Source organism: Rutidosis leptorrhynchoides, chromosome 1 (genome assembly GCF_046630445.1).
Source record: "Rutidosis leptorrhynchoides isolate AG116_Rl617_1_P2 chromosome 1, CSIRO_AGI_Rlap_v1, whole genome shotgun sequence".
Lineage (NCBI taxonomy): Eukaryota > Viridiplantae > Streptophyta > Magnoliopsida > Asterales > Asteraceae > Rutidosis > Rutidosis leptorrhynchoides.
In genome coordinates, this window is record NC_092333.1 from 262673701 (window position 1) to 262689857 (window position 16157).

Sequence of the window (16157 nt, forward strand, 5' to 3'; positions counted from 1 at the left end):
AGCATTGTGTTGTTGTTGTTGTTTAAAATAAACTATTGTTATTGTTGTTTTAAATAATGTATTGTTATATGTTGTTATTGTTATTTAAATTAAACTAGTTGTTAGTTTTGTTTAAAAACGATACTAAATGTATATCACAAACGCAACCAATTTATTTAAACAAGTTCAAAAGATAAACATTACAACCAAATCATCATAAAATACAACTAATCAGTGCCCATGACGTCCCCCACGTATATATAGTAGGTGATGACCAGTTCCGCACCTTGTTGGGACAGATTGCCTTGTACTCCTCCGCGGTAGTTGTTCCCGATTTTCATCATCGCCTGTGGTTAAATCCTCGACAGGCTCATCCTCAAGTGGGTAATCAGAAACACTCACGTCAAGAGGGCTTCGAGAGGACGAGGCACTTACATATGGTCGGAAAGGGGTTCGACAGGAAGATCCATGATATATATCTTGAGGGGTCCGAGAGGATGATCCAAGATGCGTGTTCAACGGGGTATTGTATATGTTAGGAGGGCTGTTGAAGACGTTCTGATGGGTATTGTAGACGTTTTGATGGGTACTGTATGTATTTCGAGGGGTACTGTATATGTCTCGAGGGTTAGGATAGGTTTGGCGAGGATCATGATAATGCGACTGAGCACCGTAATCATAAGCTGGGAACTCGAAGTTTTGTGACGGATATTATTCAAATGGAGCATCTGGCTGTTGGTGATGCGCGTATGAAAGTAGGTTATGTGGCATGTCATAAAATGTTTGCGGGTTAGGTTGACTATTAGGTTGCATTTGTGCAAATGCCATATCTTGCATCCTCCAAAGCCCTTCCTCCTGTATATAGTTAAAAGTAAACCAATATTATCGATCGTGAGGTTATTGTTTATAAATAATTAAAATATCACACAATTGTATCTTACATAGACATTGGTAGTCCCTGCCCAATTAGGATATGTGTTGGTACCCTCGTCGGTTCCTGGATCTGTAATGTGCACAACAGTGCGAGCCTTGTACCAGTCATAGTAACCCCTACTGACACCCCCACCATCTCTACCAACAAATATACGGTTGGCTCGGTCATTCCATTCTGCGATGTACGTGGCCTGGGGGGCATTAGCACTCATATCAACACTTCTTTTCATGCTAAGGTTTGTTTTGTGCAACTGATGATGCGTCTGAGTGGGAAGCAAGTATTCAACGCCTGGAATTGGCTGACCCCATCCAAACTGCCTACATACCCGATCGGGTAGATGTGTCTCAATAGTAGCCCAGAATATAATAGGCCCACGGTATGACCATAAGGGTCTGTCAGCTGTGCACTGCTCGGGTAGTCGGGCGAATAACTCATCATCATAGGGTTGCCATATAAACTGCATCAACATATTATAATACTTAATAAATATTTTGACTTTAACAGAGCTTCTATAGTTTCACACCAAATAAATGTTACCTGTCTAGTGAAATGTCCCGTTCTTATTGATTAAAAACGTTCCATATTAATTGATTTCGTTGCGAGGTTTTGACCTCTATATGAGACGTTTTTCAAAGGCTGCATTCATTTTAAAACAAACCATGACCTTTATTTCATCAATAAAGGTTTAAAAAGCTTTACGTAGATTATCAAATAATGATAATCTAAAATATCCTGTTTACACACGACCATTACATAATGGTTTACAATACAAATATGTTACAACAAAATAAGTTTCTTGAATGCAGTTTTTACACAATATCATACAAGCATGGACTCCAAATCTCGTCCTTATTTAAGTATGCGACAGCGGAAGCTCTTAATAATCACCTGAGAATAAACATGCTTAAAACGTCAACAAAAATGTTGGTGAGTTATAGGTTTAACCTATATATATCAAATCGTAACAATAGACCACAAGATTTCATATTTCAATACACATCCCATACATAGAGATAAAAATCATTCATATGGTGAACACCTGGTAACCGACATTAACAAGATGCATATATATAAGAATATCCCCATCATTCCGGGACACCCTTCGGATATGATATAAATTTCGAAGTACTAAAGCATCCGGTACTTTGGATGGGGTTTGTTAGGCCCAATAGATCTATCTTTAGGATTCGCGTCAATTAGGGTGTCTGTTCCCTAATTCTTAGATTACCAGACTTAATAAAAAGGGGCATATTCGATTTCGATAATTCAACCATAGAATGTAGTTTCACGTACTTGTGTCTATTTTGTAAATCATTTATAAAACCTGCATGTATTCTCATCCCAAAAATATTAGATTTTAAAAGTGGGACTATAACTCACTTTCACAGATTTTTACTTCGTCGGGAAGTAAGACTTGGCCACTGGTTGATTCACGAACCTATAACAATATATACATATATATCAAAGTATATTCAAAATATATTTACAACACTTTTAATATATTTTGATGTTTTAAGTTTATTAAGTCAGCTGTCCTCGTTAGTAACCTACAACTAGTTGTCCACAGTTAGATGTGCAGAAATAAATCGATAAATATTATCTTGAATCAATCCACGACCCAGTGTATACGTATCTCAGTATTGATCACAACTCAAACTATATATATTTTGGAATCAACCTCAACCCTGTATAGCTAACTCCAACATTCACATATAGAGTGTCTATGGTTGTTCCGAAATATATATAGATGTGTCGACATGATAGGTCGAAACATTGTATACGTGTCTATGGTATCTCAAGATTACATAATATACAATACAAGTTGATTAAGTTATGGTTGGAATAGATTTGTTACCAATTTTCACGTAGCTAAAATGAGAAAAATTATCCAATCTTGTTTTACCCATAACTTCTTCATTTTAAATCCGTTTTGAGTGAATCAAATTGCTATGGTTTCATATTGAACTCTATTTTATGAATCTAAACAGAAAAAGTATAGGTTTATAATCGGAAAAATAAGTTACAAGTCGTTTTTGTAAAGGTAGTCATTTCAGTCGAAAGAACGACGTCTAGATGACCATTTTAGAAAACATACTTCCACTTTGAGTTTAACCATAATTTTTGGATATAGTTTCATGTTCATAATAAAAATCATTTTCTCAGAATAACAACTTTTAAATCAAAGTTTATCATAGTTTTTAATTAACTAACCCAAAACAGCCCGCGGTGTTACTACAACGGCGTAAATCCGGTTTTACGGTGTTTTTCGTGTTTCCAGGTTTTAAATCATTAAGTTAGCATATCATATAGATATAGAACATGTGTTTAGTTGATTTTAAAAGTCAAGTTAGAAGGATTAACTTTTGTTTGCGAACAAGTTTAGAATTAACTAAACTATGTTCTAGTGATTACAAGTTTAAACCTTCGAATAAGATAGCTTTATATGTATGAATCGAATGATGTTATGAACATCATTACTACCTTAAGTTCCTTGGATAAACCTACTGGAAAATAGAAAAATGGATCTAGCTTCAACGGATCCTTGGATGGCTCGAAGTTCTTGAAGCAGAATCATGACACGAAAACAAGTTCAAGTAAGATCATCACTTGAAATAAGATTGTTATAGTTATAGAAATTGAATCAAAGTTAGAATATGATTATTACCTTGTATTAGAATGATAACCTACTGTAAGAAACAAAGATTTCTTGAGGTTGGATGATCACCTTACAAGATTGGAAGTGAGCTAGCAAACTTGAAAGTATTCTTGATTTTATGTAACTAGAACTTGTAGAATTTATGAAGAACACTTAGAACTTGAAGATAGAACTTGAGAGAGATCAATTAGATGAAGAAAATTGAAGAATGAAAGTGTTTGTAGGTGTTTTTGGTCGTTGGTGTATGGATTAGATATAAAGGATATGTAATTTTATTTTCATGTAAATAAGTCATGAATGATTACTCATATTTTTGTAATTTTATGAGATATTTCATGCTAGTTGCCAAATGATGGTTCCCACATGTGTTAGGTGACTCACATGGGCTGCTAAGAGCTGATCATTGGAGTGTATATACCAATAGTACATACATCTAAAAGCTGTGTATTGTACGAGTACGAATACGGGTGCATACGAGTAGAATTGTTGATGAAACTGAACGAGAATGTAATTGTAAGCATTTTTATTAAGTAGAAGTATTTTGATAAGTGTATTGAAGTCTTCCAAAAGTGTATAAATACATATTAAAACACTACATGTATATACATTTTAACTGAGTTGTTAAGTCATCGTTAGTCGTTACATGTAAGTGTTGTTTTGAAACCTTTAGGTTAATGATCTTGTTAAATGTTATTAACCCAATATTTATAATATCAAATGAGATTTTAAATTATTATATTATCATGATATTATCATGTATGAATATCTCTTAATATGATATATATACATTAAATGTCTTTACAACGATAATCGTTACATATTTGTCTCGTTTAAAAATCATTAAGTTAGTAGTCTTGTTTTTACATATGTAGTTCATTGTTAATATACTTAATGATATGTTTACTTATCATAGTATCATGTTAACTATATATATATCCATATATATGTCATCATATAGTTTTTACAAGTTTTAACGTTCGTGAATCACCGGTCAACTTGGGTGGTCAATTGTCTATATGAAACATATTTCAATTAATCATGTCTTAATAAGTTTGATTTCTTAACATGTTGGAAACATTTAATCATGTAAATATCAATCTCAATTAATATATATAAACATGGAAAAGTTCGGGTCACTACAGTACCTACCCGTTAAATAAATTTCGTCCCGAAATTTTAAGTTGTTGAAGGTGTTGACGAATCTTCTGGAAATAGATGGGGGTATTTCTTCTTCATCTGATCTTCACGCTCCCAGGTGAACTCGGGTCCTCTACGAGCATTCCATCGAACCTTAACAATTGGTATCTTGTTTTGCTTAAGTCTTTTAACCTCACGATCCATTATTTCGACGGGTTCTTCGATGAATTGAAGTTTTTCGTTGATTTGGATTTCATCTAACGGAATAGTGAGATCTTCTTTAGCAAAACATTTCTTCAAATTCGAGACGTGGAAAGTGTTATGTACAGCCGTGAGTTGTTGAGGTAACTCAAGTCGGTAAGCTACTGGTCCGACACGATCAATAATCTTGAATGGTCCAATATACCTTGGATTTAATTTCCCTCGTTTACCAAATTGAAAAACACCTTTCCAAGGTGCAACTTTAAGCATGACCATCTCTCCAATTTCAAATTCTATATCTTTTCTTTTAATGTCAGCGTAGCTCTTTTGTCGACTTTAGGCGGTTTTCAACCGTTGTTGAATTTGGATGATCTTCTCGGTAGTTTATTGTATAATCTCCGGACGCGTAATCTGTCTATCCCCCACTTCACTCCAACAAATCGGAGACTTGCACTTTCTACCATAAAGTGCTTCAAACGGCGCCATCTCAATGCTTGAATGGTAGCTGTTGTTGTAGGAAAATTCTGCTAACGGTAGATGTCGATCCCAACTGTTTCCGAAATCAATAACACATGCTCGTAGCATGTCTTCAAGCGTTTGTATCGTCCTTTCGCTCTGCCCATCAGTTTGTGGATGATAGGCAGTACTCATGTCTAGACGAGTTCCTAATGCTTGCTGTAATGTCTGCCAGAATCTTGAAATAAATCTGCCATCCCTATCAGAAATAATAGAGATTGGTATTCCATGTCTGGAGACGACTTCCTTCAAATACAGTCGTGCTAACTTCTCCATCTTGTCATCTTCTCTTATTGGCAGGAAGTGTGCTGATTTGGTGAGACGATCAACTATTACCCAAATAGTATCAAAACCACTTGCAGTCCTTGGCAATTTAGTGATGAAATCCATGGTAATGTTTTCCCATTTCCATTCCAGGATTTCGGGTTGTTGAAGTAGACCTGATGGTTTCTGATGCTCAGCTTTGACCTTAGAACACGTCAAACATTCTCCTACGTATTTAGCAACATCGGCTTTCATACCCGGCCACCAAAAATGTTTCTTGAGATCCTTGTACATCTTCCCCGTTCCAGGATGTATTGAGTATATGGTTTTATGAGCTTCTCTAAGTACCATTTCTCCCATATCTCCAAATTTTGGTACCCAAATCCTTTCAGCCCTATACCGGGTTCCGTCTTCCCGAATATTAAGATGCTTCTCCGATCCTTTGGGTATTTCATACTTTAAATTTCCCTCTTTTAAAACTCCTTGTTGCGCCTCCTTTATTTGAGTAGTAAGGTTATTATGAATCATTATATTCATAGATTTTACTCGAATGGGTTCTCTGTCCTTCCTGCTCAAGGCATCGGCTACCACATTTGCCTTCCCCGGGTGGTAACGAATCTCAAAGTCGTAATCATTCAATAATTCAATCCACCTACGCTGCCTCATATTCAGTTGTTTCTGATTAAATATGTGTTGAAGACTTTTGTGGTCGGTATATATAATACTTTTGACCCCATATAAGTAGTGCCTCCAAGTCTTTAATGCAAAAACAACCGCGCCTAATTCCAAATCATGCGTCGTATAATTTTGTTCGTGAATCTTCAATTGTCTAGACGCATAAGCAATCACCTTCGTTCGTTGCATTAATACACAACCGAGACCTTGCTTTGATGCGTCACAATAAATCACAAAATCATCATTCCCTTCAGGCAATGACAATATAGGTGCCGTAGTTAGCTTTTTCTTCAATAACTGAAACGCTTTCTCTTGTTCATCATTCCATTCAAATTTCTTTCCTTTATGCGTTAATGCAGTCAAGGGTTTTGCTATTCTGGAAAAGTCTTGGATGAACCTTCTGTAGTAACCAGCTAGTCCTAAAAACTGGCGTATGTGTTTCGGAGTTTTCGGGGTTTTCCACTTTTCAACAGTTTCTATCTTTGCTGGATCCACCTTAATACCTTCTTTGTTCACTATGTGACCGAGGAATTGAACTTCTTCCAACCAAAATGCACACTTTGAAAACTTAGCGTACAATTCTTCCTTCCTCAATACTTCTAACACCTTTCTCAAATGTTCACCGTGTTCTTGGTCATTCTTTGAGTAAATAAGTATGTCATCAATGAAAACAATGACAAACTTGTCAAGGTATGGTCCACACACTCGGTTCATAAGGTCCATGAACACAGCTGGTGCATTAGTTAAACCAAACGGCATGACCATAAACTCGTAATGATCGTAACGTGTTCTGAAAGCAGTCTTTGGAATATCATCTTCTTTCACCCGCATTTGATGATACCCGGAACGTAAGTCAATCTTTGAATAAACAGACGAGCCTTGTAATTGATCAAATAAGTCATCGATTCTCGGTAGTGGGTAGCGGTTCTTGATGGTAAGTTTGTTCAACTCTCGGTAGTCGATACACAACCTGAATGTACCATCTTTCTTCTTGACAAACAAAACAGGAGCTCCCCACGGTGATGTGCTTGGTCGAATGAAACCACGCTCTAAAAGTTCTTGTAATTGGCTTTGCAGTTCTTTTATCTCGCTGGGTGCGAGTCTGTAAGGAGCACGAGCTATTGGTGCAGCTCCTGGTACAAGATCTATTTGAAATTCAACGGATCGATGTGGGGGTAATCCCGGTAATTCTTTCGGAAATACATCGGGAAATTCTTTTGCAATGGGAACATCATTGATGCTCTTTTCTTCAGTTTGTACTTTCTCGACGTGTGCTAGAACAGCATAGCAACCTTTTCTTATTAGTTTTTGTGCCTTTAAATTACTAATAATATGTAGCTTCGTGTTGCCCTTTTCTCCGTACACCATTAAGGGTTTTCCTTTTTCTCGTATAATGCAAATTGCATTTTTGTAACAAACGATCTCTGCTTTCACTTCTTTCAACCAGTCCATACCGATTATCACATCAAAACTCCCTAACTCTACTGCTATCAAATCAATCTTAAACGTTTCGCTAACCAGTTTAATTTCTCGATTCCGACATATATTATCTGCTGAAATTAATTTACCATTTGCTAATTCGAGTAAAAATTTACTATCCAAAGGCGTCAATGGACAACTTAATTTAGCACAAAAATCTCTACTCATATAGCTTCTATCCGCACCCGAATCAAATAAAACGTAAGCAGATTTATTGTCAATAAGAAACGTACCCGTAACAAGCTCCGGGTCTTCCTGTGCCTCTGCCGCATTAATATTGAAAACTCTTCCGCGACCTTGTCCATTCGTGTTCTCCTGGTTCGGGCAATTTCTAATAATGTGGCCCGGTTTTCCACATTTATAACAAACTACATTGGCATAACTTGCTCCGACACTACTTGCTCCGCCATTACTCGTTCCGACACCATTTGTTCCTTTCGTTCTATTAACCCCTGGTCCGTAGACCTCACACTTCACCGCGCTATGACCATTTCTTTTACACTTGTTGCAAAATTTGGTGCAGAACCCCGAGTGATACTTTTCACACCTTTGGCATAGCTGCTTCTGATTGTTGTTGTTGTTGTTGTTGCGGTTATTATTGTTGTTGGGATGATTGTTGTAGTTGTTGTTGTTGTTGTTGTTGTTGTTGTTGTTGGGCCGTTTGTTGTAGTTGCGATTGATGTTGCGATTGTTGGGATAATTGTTGCGATTATTGTTGTAATTGCTGTTGTTGTTGTATTAGTGATTCTTATCACCGTTCTCCTCCCACTTTCTTTTGACTTGCTTCACATTGGCCTCTTCAGCAGTCTGTTCTTTAATTCTTTCTTCAATCTGGTTCACTAGTTTGTGAGCCATTCTACATGCCTGTTGTATGGAGGCGGGCTCGTGTGAACTTATATCTTCTTGGATTCTTTCCGGTAATCCTTTCACAAACGGATCGATCTTCTCTTCCTCATCTTCGAATGCTCCCGGACACAATAGGCACAATTCTGTGAATCGTCTTTCGTACGTGGTAATATCAAATCCTTGGGTTCGTAACCCTCTAAGTTCTGTCTTAAGCTTATTGACCTCGGTTCTGGGATGGTACTTCTCGTTCATTAAGTGCTTGAATGCTGACCACGGTAGTGCGTACGCATCATCTTGTCCCACTTGCTCTAGATAGGTATTCCACCATGTTAACGCAGAACCTGTGAAGGTATGCGTAGCGTACTTCACTTTGTCCTCTTCAGTACACTTACTTATGGCAAACACCGATTCGACCTTCTCGGTCCACCGTTTCAATCCGATCGGTCCTTCGGTTCCATCAAATTCCAAAGGTTTGCAGGCAGTGAATTCTTTGTAGGTGCATCCTACACGATTTCCTGTACTGCTAGATCCAAGGTTATTGTTGGTATGTAGCGCAGCCTGTACTGCGGCTATGTTTGAAGCTAGAAAAGTACGAAATTCCTCTTCATTCATATTCACGGTGTGTCGAGTAGTCGGTGCCATTTCCTTCAAAATAGTCAAATGGAACAAGTTAATCATACAGAATATTAAGAGTAGTTAATAGTATTTCGTAGCATAATATGAACTCATTTATAAAAGCTTTTTCTTCATATTAGCGTTTTATAAGTTTAAATTCGGGTAGTACATACCCGTTAAGTTCATACTTAGTAGCTAATATACAATTCAACTACTACAATTCTATATGAAAAACTGATTGTAATAATATTTCGCGTTCAAACTTTTATACAATATTTTACAAACTTACAATACCGCTTATTTTACATAAAGCATGAAATATAGCACACAATAACTTTGATACAAGATAGTTGTGAAGATAATTCTAGCTAGTACACAAGTCGTTCAGCAAAGGCAATAAAGACACGTAATTCATACGTCCAGAAACAAGTCATGCATTCTGGTTTTACTAGGACTACTTCCCATCCTTGGTCTTATGGAACATAACCGTTATGGCAGTTGATAAGACAGCGTGTTGTAACGTCGTCAAAGGGACGAGGGTTACGTAATGACCAACAGTCTCGTAATAACCTAAAAACCTCATTTCTTACCCCAATTACCGACTCCGTCACTTGTGGGAACGTTTTGTTTAATAGTTGTAGCCCGATGTTCTTGTTCTCACTTTGGTGAGAAGCGAACATTACTAACCCGTAAGCATAACATGCTTCTTTATGTTGCATGTTAGCCGCTTTTTCTAAATCACGAAGTCCTATATTCGGATATACTGAGTCAAAATAATTTCTTAACCCGTTGCGTAAAATAGCATTTGGGTTCCCCGCAATATATGCGTCAAAGTAAACACATCGTAACTTATGGATTTCCCAATGTGATATTCCCCATCTTCCGAACGAAAGCCTTTTATAAACCAAGGCATTCTTGGAACGTTCTTCGAATGTCTTACAAACTGATCTCGCCTTAAATAGTTGTGCCGAGGAATTCTGACCGACACTAGACAAGATTTCATCAATCATGTCTCCGGGTAGGTCTTTTAAAATATTGGGTTGTCTATCCATTTTGTGTTTTTATACTGTAAAATAGACAAGGGTTAGATTCATAAAAAAAAATACTTATTAATACAAGCAATTTTTACATATATCATAAAGCATAAGCACACTATATTACATATATTACACCACACGAATATAACTATCTTATTCCGAATCGCTCGTTTCTTCTTGTTCGGTTTTGGTTCGTTTTGCCAAGTTTCTAGGGATATATGATGTTCGCCTAATACGAGCCGGCGTTATCCACATTGGTTTAGAAAAACCTGGTGGTTTAGAGGTTCCCGGGTCATTGTTACAACTTAAGGACTTCGGGGGTTGACGATACATATAAAGTTCATCGGGGTTAGAATTAGATTTCTATATTTTTATGCCCTTTCCCTTATTATTTTCTTTTACCTTTTTAAATTCAGTTGGGGTAATTTCTATAACATCATCGGAATTCTCGTCGGAATCCGATTCATCGGAGAATTGGTAATCCTCCCAATATTTTGCTTCCTTGGCGGAAACACCATTGACCATAATTAACCTTGGTCGGTTGGTTGAGGATTCTCTTATACTTAACTGTTTTATTATTTCCCCCACCGGTTCTATTTCTTCTTCCGGTTCCGTTTCTTCTTCCGGTTCCGATTCTTCTTCCGGTTCCGACTCTTCTTCCGGTTCCTCTTCGGGAACTTGTGAATCAGTCCACGAATCATTCCAATTTACATTTGATTCTTCATTATTATTAGGTGAGTCAATGGGACTTGTTCTAGAGGTAGACATCTATCACATAATATCAAACACGATAAGAGATTAATATATCACATAATATTCATATGTTAAAAATATATAGTTTCCAACAAAAATGTTAAGCAATCATTTTTAAAGAAAACACGGTCGAAGTCCAGACTCACTAATGCATCCTAACAAACTCGATAAGACACACTAATGCAAATTTTCTGGTTCTCTAAGACCAACGCTCGGATACCAACTGAAATGTCCCGTTCTTATTGATTAAAAACGTTCCATATTAATTGATTTCGTTGCGAGGTTTTGACCTCTATATGAGACGTTTTTCAAAGGCTGCATTCATTTTAAAACAAACCATGACCTTTATTTCATCAATAAAGGTTTAAAAAGCTTTACGTAGATTATCAAATAATGATAATCTAAAATATCCTGTTTACACACGACCATTACATAATGGTTTACAATACAAATATGTTACAACAAAATAAGTTTCTTGAATGCAGTTTTTACACAATATCATACAAGCATGGACTCCAAATCTCGTCCTTATTTAAGTATGCGACAGTGGAAGCTCTTAATAATCACCTGAGAATAAACATGCTTAAAACGTCAACAAAAATATTGGTGAGTTATAGGTTTAACCTATATATATCAAATCGTAACAATAGACCACAAGATTTCATATTTCAATACACATCCCATACATAGAGATAAAAATCATTCATATGGTGAACACCTGGTAACCGACATTAACAAGATGCATATATATAAGAATATCCCCATCATTCCGGGACACCCTTCGGATATGATATAAATTTTGAAGTACTAAAGCATCCGGTACTTTGGATGGGGTTTGTTAGGCCCAATAGATCTATCTTTAGGATTCGCGTCAATTAGGGTGTCTGTTCCCTAATTCTTAGATTACCAGACTTAATAAAAAGGGGCATATTCGATTTCGATAATTCAACCATAGAATGTAGTTTCACGTACTTGTGTCTATTTTGTAAATCATTTATAAAACCTGCATGTATTCTCATCCCAAAAATATTAGATTTTAAAAGTGGGACTATAACTCAATTTTACAGATTTTTACTTCGTCGGGAAGTAAGACTTGGCCACTGGTTGATTCACGAACCTATAACAATATATACATATATATATCAAAGTATATTCAAAATATATTTACAACACTTTTAATATATTTTGATGTTTTAAGTTTATTAAGTCAGCTGTCCTCGTTAGTAACCTACAACTAGTTGTCCACAGTTAGATGTACAGAAATAAATCGATAAATATTATCTTGAATCAATCCATGACCCAGTGTATACGTATCTCAGTATTGATCACAACTCAAACTATATATATTTTGGAATCAACCTCAACCCTGTATAGCTAACTCCAACATTCACATATAGAGTGTCTATGGTTGTTCCGAAATATATATAGATGTGTCGACATGATAGGTCGAAACATTGTATACGTGTCTATGATATCTCAAGATTACATAATATACAATACAAGTTGATTAAGTTATGGTTGGAATAGATTTGTTACCAATTTTCACGTAGCAAAAATGAGAAAAATTATCCAATCTTGTTTTACCCATAACTTCTTCATTTTAAATCCGTTTTGAGTGAATCAAATTGCTATGGTTTCATATTGAACTCTATTTTATGAATCTAAACAGAAAAAGTATAGGTTTATAGTCGGAAAAATAAGTTACAAGTCGTTTTTGTAAAGGTAGTCATTTCAGTCGAAAGAACGACGTCTAGATGACCATTTTAGAAAACATACTTCCACTTTGAGTTTAACCATAATTTTTGGATATAGTTTCATGTTCATAATAAAAATCATTTTCTCAGAATAACAACTTTTAAATCAAAGTTTATCATAGTTTTTAATTAACTAACCCAAAACAGCCCGCGGTGTTACTACAACGGCGTAAATCCGGTTTTACGGTGTTTTTCGTGTTTCCAGGTTTTAAATAATTAAGTTAGCATATAATATAGATATAGAACATGTGTTTAGTTGATTTTAAAAGTCAAGTTAGAAGGATTAACTTTTGTTTGCGAACAAGTTTAGAATTAACTAAACTATGTTCTAGTGATTACAAGTTTAAACCTTCGTATAAGATAGCTTTATATGTATGAATCGAATGATGTTATGAACATCATTACTACCTTAAGTTCCTTGGATAAACCTACTGGAAAAGAGAAAAATGGATCTAGCTTCAACGGATCCTTGGATGGCTCGAAGTTCTTGAAGCAGAATCATGACACGAAAACAAGTTCAAGTAAGATCATCACTTGAAATAAGATTGTTATAGTTATAGAAATTGAATCAAAGTTTGAATATGATTATTACCTTGTATTAGAATGATAACCTACTGTAAGAAACAAAGATTTCTTGAGGTTGGATGATCACCTTACAAGATTGGAAGTGAGCTAGCAAACTTGAAAGTATTCTTGATTTTATGTAACTAGAACTTGTAGAATTTATGAAGAACACTTAGAACTTGAAGGTAGAACTTGAGAGAGATCAATTAGATGAAGAAAATTGAAGAATGAAAGTGTTTGTAGGTGTTTTTGGTCGTTGGTGTATGGATTAGATATAAAGGATATGTAATTTTGTTTTCATGTAAATAAGTCATGAATGATTACTCATATTTTTGTAATTTTATGAGATATTTCATGCTAGTTGCCAAATGATGGTTCCAACATGTGTTAGGTGACTCACATGGGCTTCTAAGAGCTGATCATTGGAGTGTATATACCAATAGTACATACATCTAAAAGCTGTGTATTGTACGAGTACGAATACGGGTGCATACGAGTAGAATTGTTGATGAAACTGAACGAGAATGTAATTGTAAGCATTTTTGTTAAGTAGAAGTATTTTGATAAGTGTATTGAAGTCTTCCAAAAGTGTATAAATACATATTAAAACACTACATGTATATACATTTTAACTGAGTCGTTAAGTCATCGTTAGTCGTTACATGTAAGTGTTGTTTTGAAACCTTTAGGTTAACGATCTTGTTAAATGTTATTAACCCAATATTTATAATATCAAATGAGATTTTAAATTATTATATTATCATGATATTATCATGTATGAATATCTCTTAATATGATATATATACATTAAATGTCTTTACAACGATAATCGTTACATATTTGTCTCGTTTAAAAATCATTAAGTTAGTAGTCTTGTTTTTACATATGTAGTTCATTGTTAATATACTTAATGATATGTTTACTTATCATAGTATCATGTTAACTATATATATATCCATATATATGTCATCATATAGTTTTTAAAAGTTTTAACGTTCGTGAATCACCGGTCAACTTGGGTGGTCAATTGTCTATATGAAACATGTTTCAATTAATCAAGTCTTAACAAGTTTGATTTCTTAACATGTTGGAAACATTTAATCATGTAAATATCAATCTCAATTAATATATATAAACATGGAAAAGTTCGGGTCACTACATCTAGGCGTTAACGCCGAAAGTAGGGAGCGATATGTTGACAATACATGTGCTGGCGTATTTTTGTTAGTCCGTTTACCATGCCACCTACATATGAATAACACATACAAATGAATATAGTTACAATAACTAAAGGTTTAAAGTTACAATGATCTCTTACCTAGAACCATAGGGTGCTGGAATAAGTGAAATCTGGTTCGGTGGCAAGTCCTCTGGAATCTTTCGTACATCAGTTCTGAGAATTGGCGCGAGGGATGGAATTCGTTCATACACCCACTGTTGTACTAAAAGTAGCGAACCATTAATGGCCTTGGCTTCATAGTTTGTGGCCGCTTTACACAAATTTCTATAAAGATGTGAGAGAACCGCACTACCCCAACTAATACGATTAGCTGGACTCAAGTCCACGATGGTGTGCAAGAAACTCAAAGGGACATCATACGCATTAGCATCAGAAAATAGAATGCCACCCATCATAGCTAAAATATATACTCTAGCCCGTTGTTGGTGAGACTCGATAGTGTCTCCAACTTCTTCATTCAACTTCGTAATTAAAACGGAAATTAATATCCTCCCTCTAAGTATACCCCCATTACCAATAGCCTGACGGGAGATCCCTAAGTACGTTTCAACAAACGGTATCCAATCGCTATCATTTGTTTCATACCAAATACCGGAGAATACATCCCCGTCTATAGGTAAACCAAATAAAACCTGAACGTCTTGCAACGTTATAGTTGCTTCTCCTACAAATATTAATATATATATATATATATATATATATATATATATATATATATATATATATTCGTAAATACTATTTTAAACAATTATGTAATATTATATATTCGTAAATACTATTTTAAACAATTATCTAATAGAAACATGACTAAACTAATAAATATAAATATAGCGAAGATATAATAATATATATTAAAATAAATGATTAATATATATATAAGGTAATGATTTTGTACCAATCGGTAAATGAAACGTATGCGTCTCCGGACGCCATCTTTCAATCATAGCAGTAACAAGTGACCAATCCAGTCTTTGTTTACCCAATTTAGCTAGTAAACCCAAACCCACATTATCGAGATACACCTGCACATGCTCATTAATTGTTTCGTTTGGTAGCTGTTTAATATGCTGCCAAAAGCTCAGATCAGCTCTTCGTGGTGTGATCAACGTGTCCTCGTCCAACTTCTTTGTAAATACCGCGTACGATCTATGATTCCTTTCGGCTTGTAAAAATAATAAAGAACTATCAACCGGCTCCGATCTAGCACGTACTTGGTTCGTTTGAGCCATTTTTTTTGATAAAAATTCAAGGATTTTCGAAGTTTTTTTTTTTTTTTTTTTCCCTCAGTGGAACTGAATTGTGTGTGAGAACCGAAGTTACAGACTTCGGATTTATACAGAACCAAAACTGAAGTTTGAAACTTCGGTTTTGCCACGTGTCATTATTTTATTCGCCAGTAAAAAATTTCCTGGATTTGTATTTATTGGATAAAATCACAGTTAATGCGGTAGCTGGAAGTTAAAGCAAAACCGAAGTTTGGAACTTCGGTTTTGCCACGTCGCCAATC

The 16157-nt window shown here is 35.4% G+C and overlaps 1 protein-coding gene across 1 annotated transcript; it reads right to left on the reverse strand.

The window, feature by feature from the left end:
* Positions 1-690: 690 nt before the first annotated feature.
* LOC139897541 (serine/threonine-protein phosphatase 7 long form homolog) lies at positions 691-15879 on the reverse strand. Its single transcript, XM_071880245.1, has 5 exons — positions 15546-15879; positions 14729-15260; positions 14616-14655; positions 921-1370; positions 691-834 (listed from the first exon to the last, which is right to left on the reverse strand). Exons 1-5 carry the CDS (start codon positions 15877-15879, stop codon positions 691-693), a joined length of 1500 nt encoding a protein of 499 aa, XP_071736346.1.
* Positions 15880-16157: the final 278 nt, after the last annotated feature.

Excerpts from the sequence above, each read along its gene's own strand:
- LOC139897541 (XM_071880245.1), bottom strand. The coding sequence starts at position 15,879 with ATGGCTCAAACGAACCAAGTACGTGCTAGATCGGAGCCGGTTGATAGT. Across the intron at positions 15,261-15,545 it reads TACGTTTCATTTACCGATTG|ACGGGGATGTATTCTCCGGT; the intron begins GTACAAAATCAT and ends GTTTACCTATAG. Across the intron at positions 14,656-14,728 it reads CCAGCACCCTATGGTTCTAG|GTGGCATGGTAAACGGACTA; the intron begins GTAAGAGATCAT and ends ATTCATATGTAG.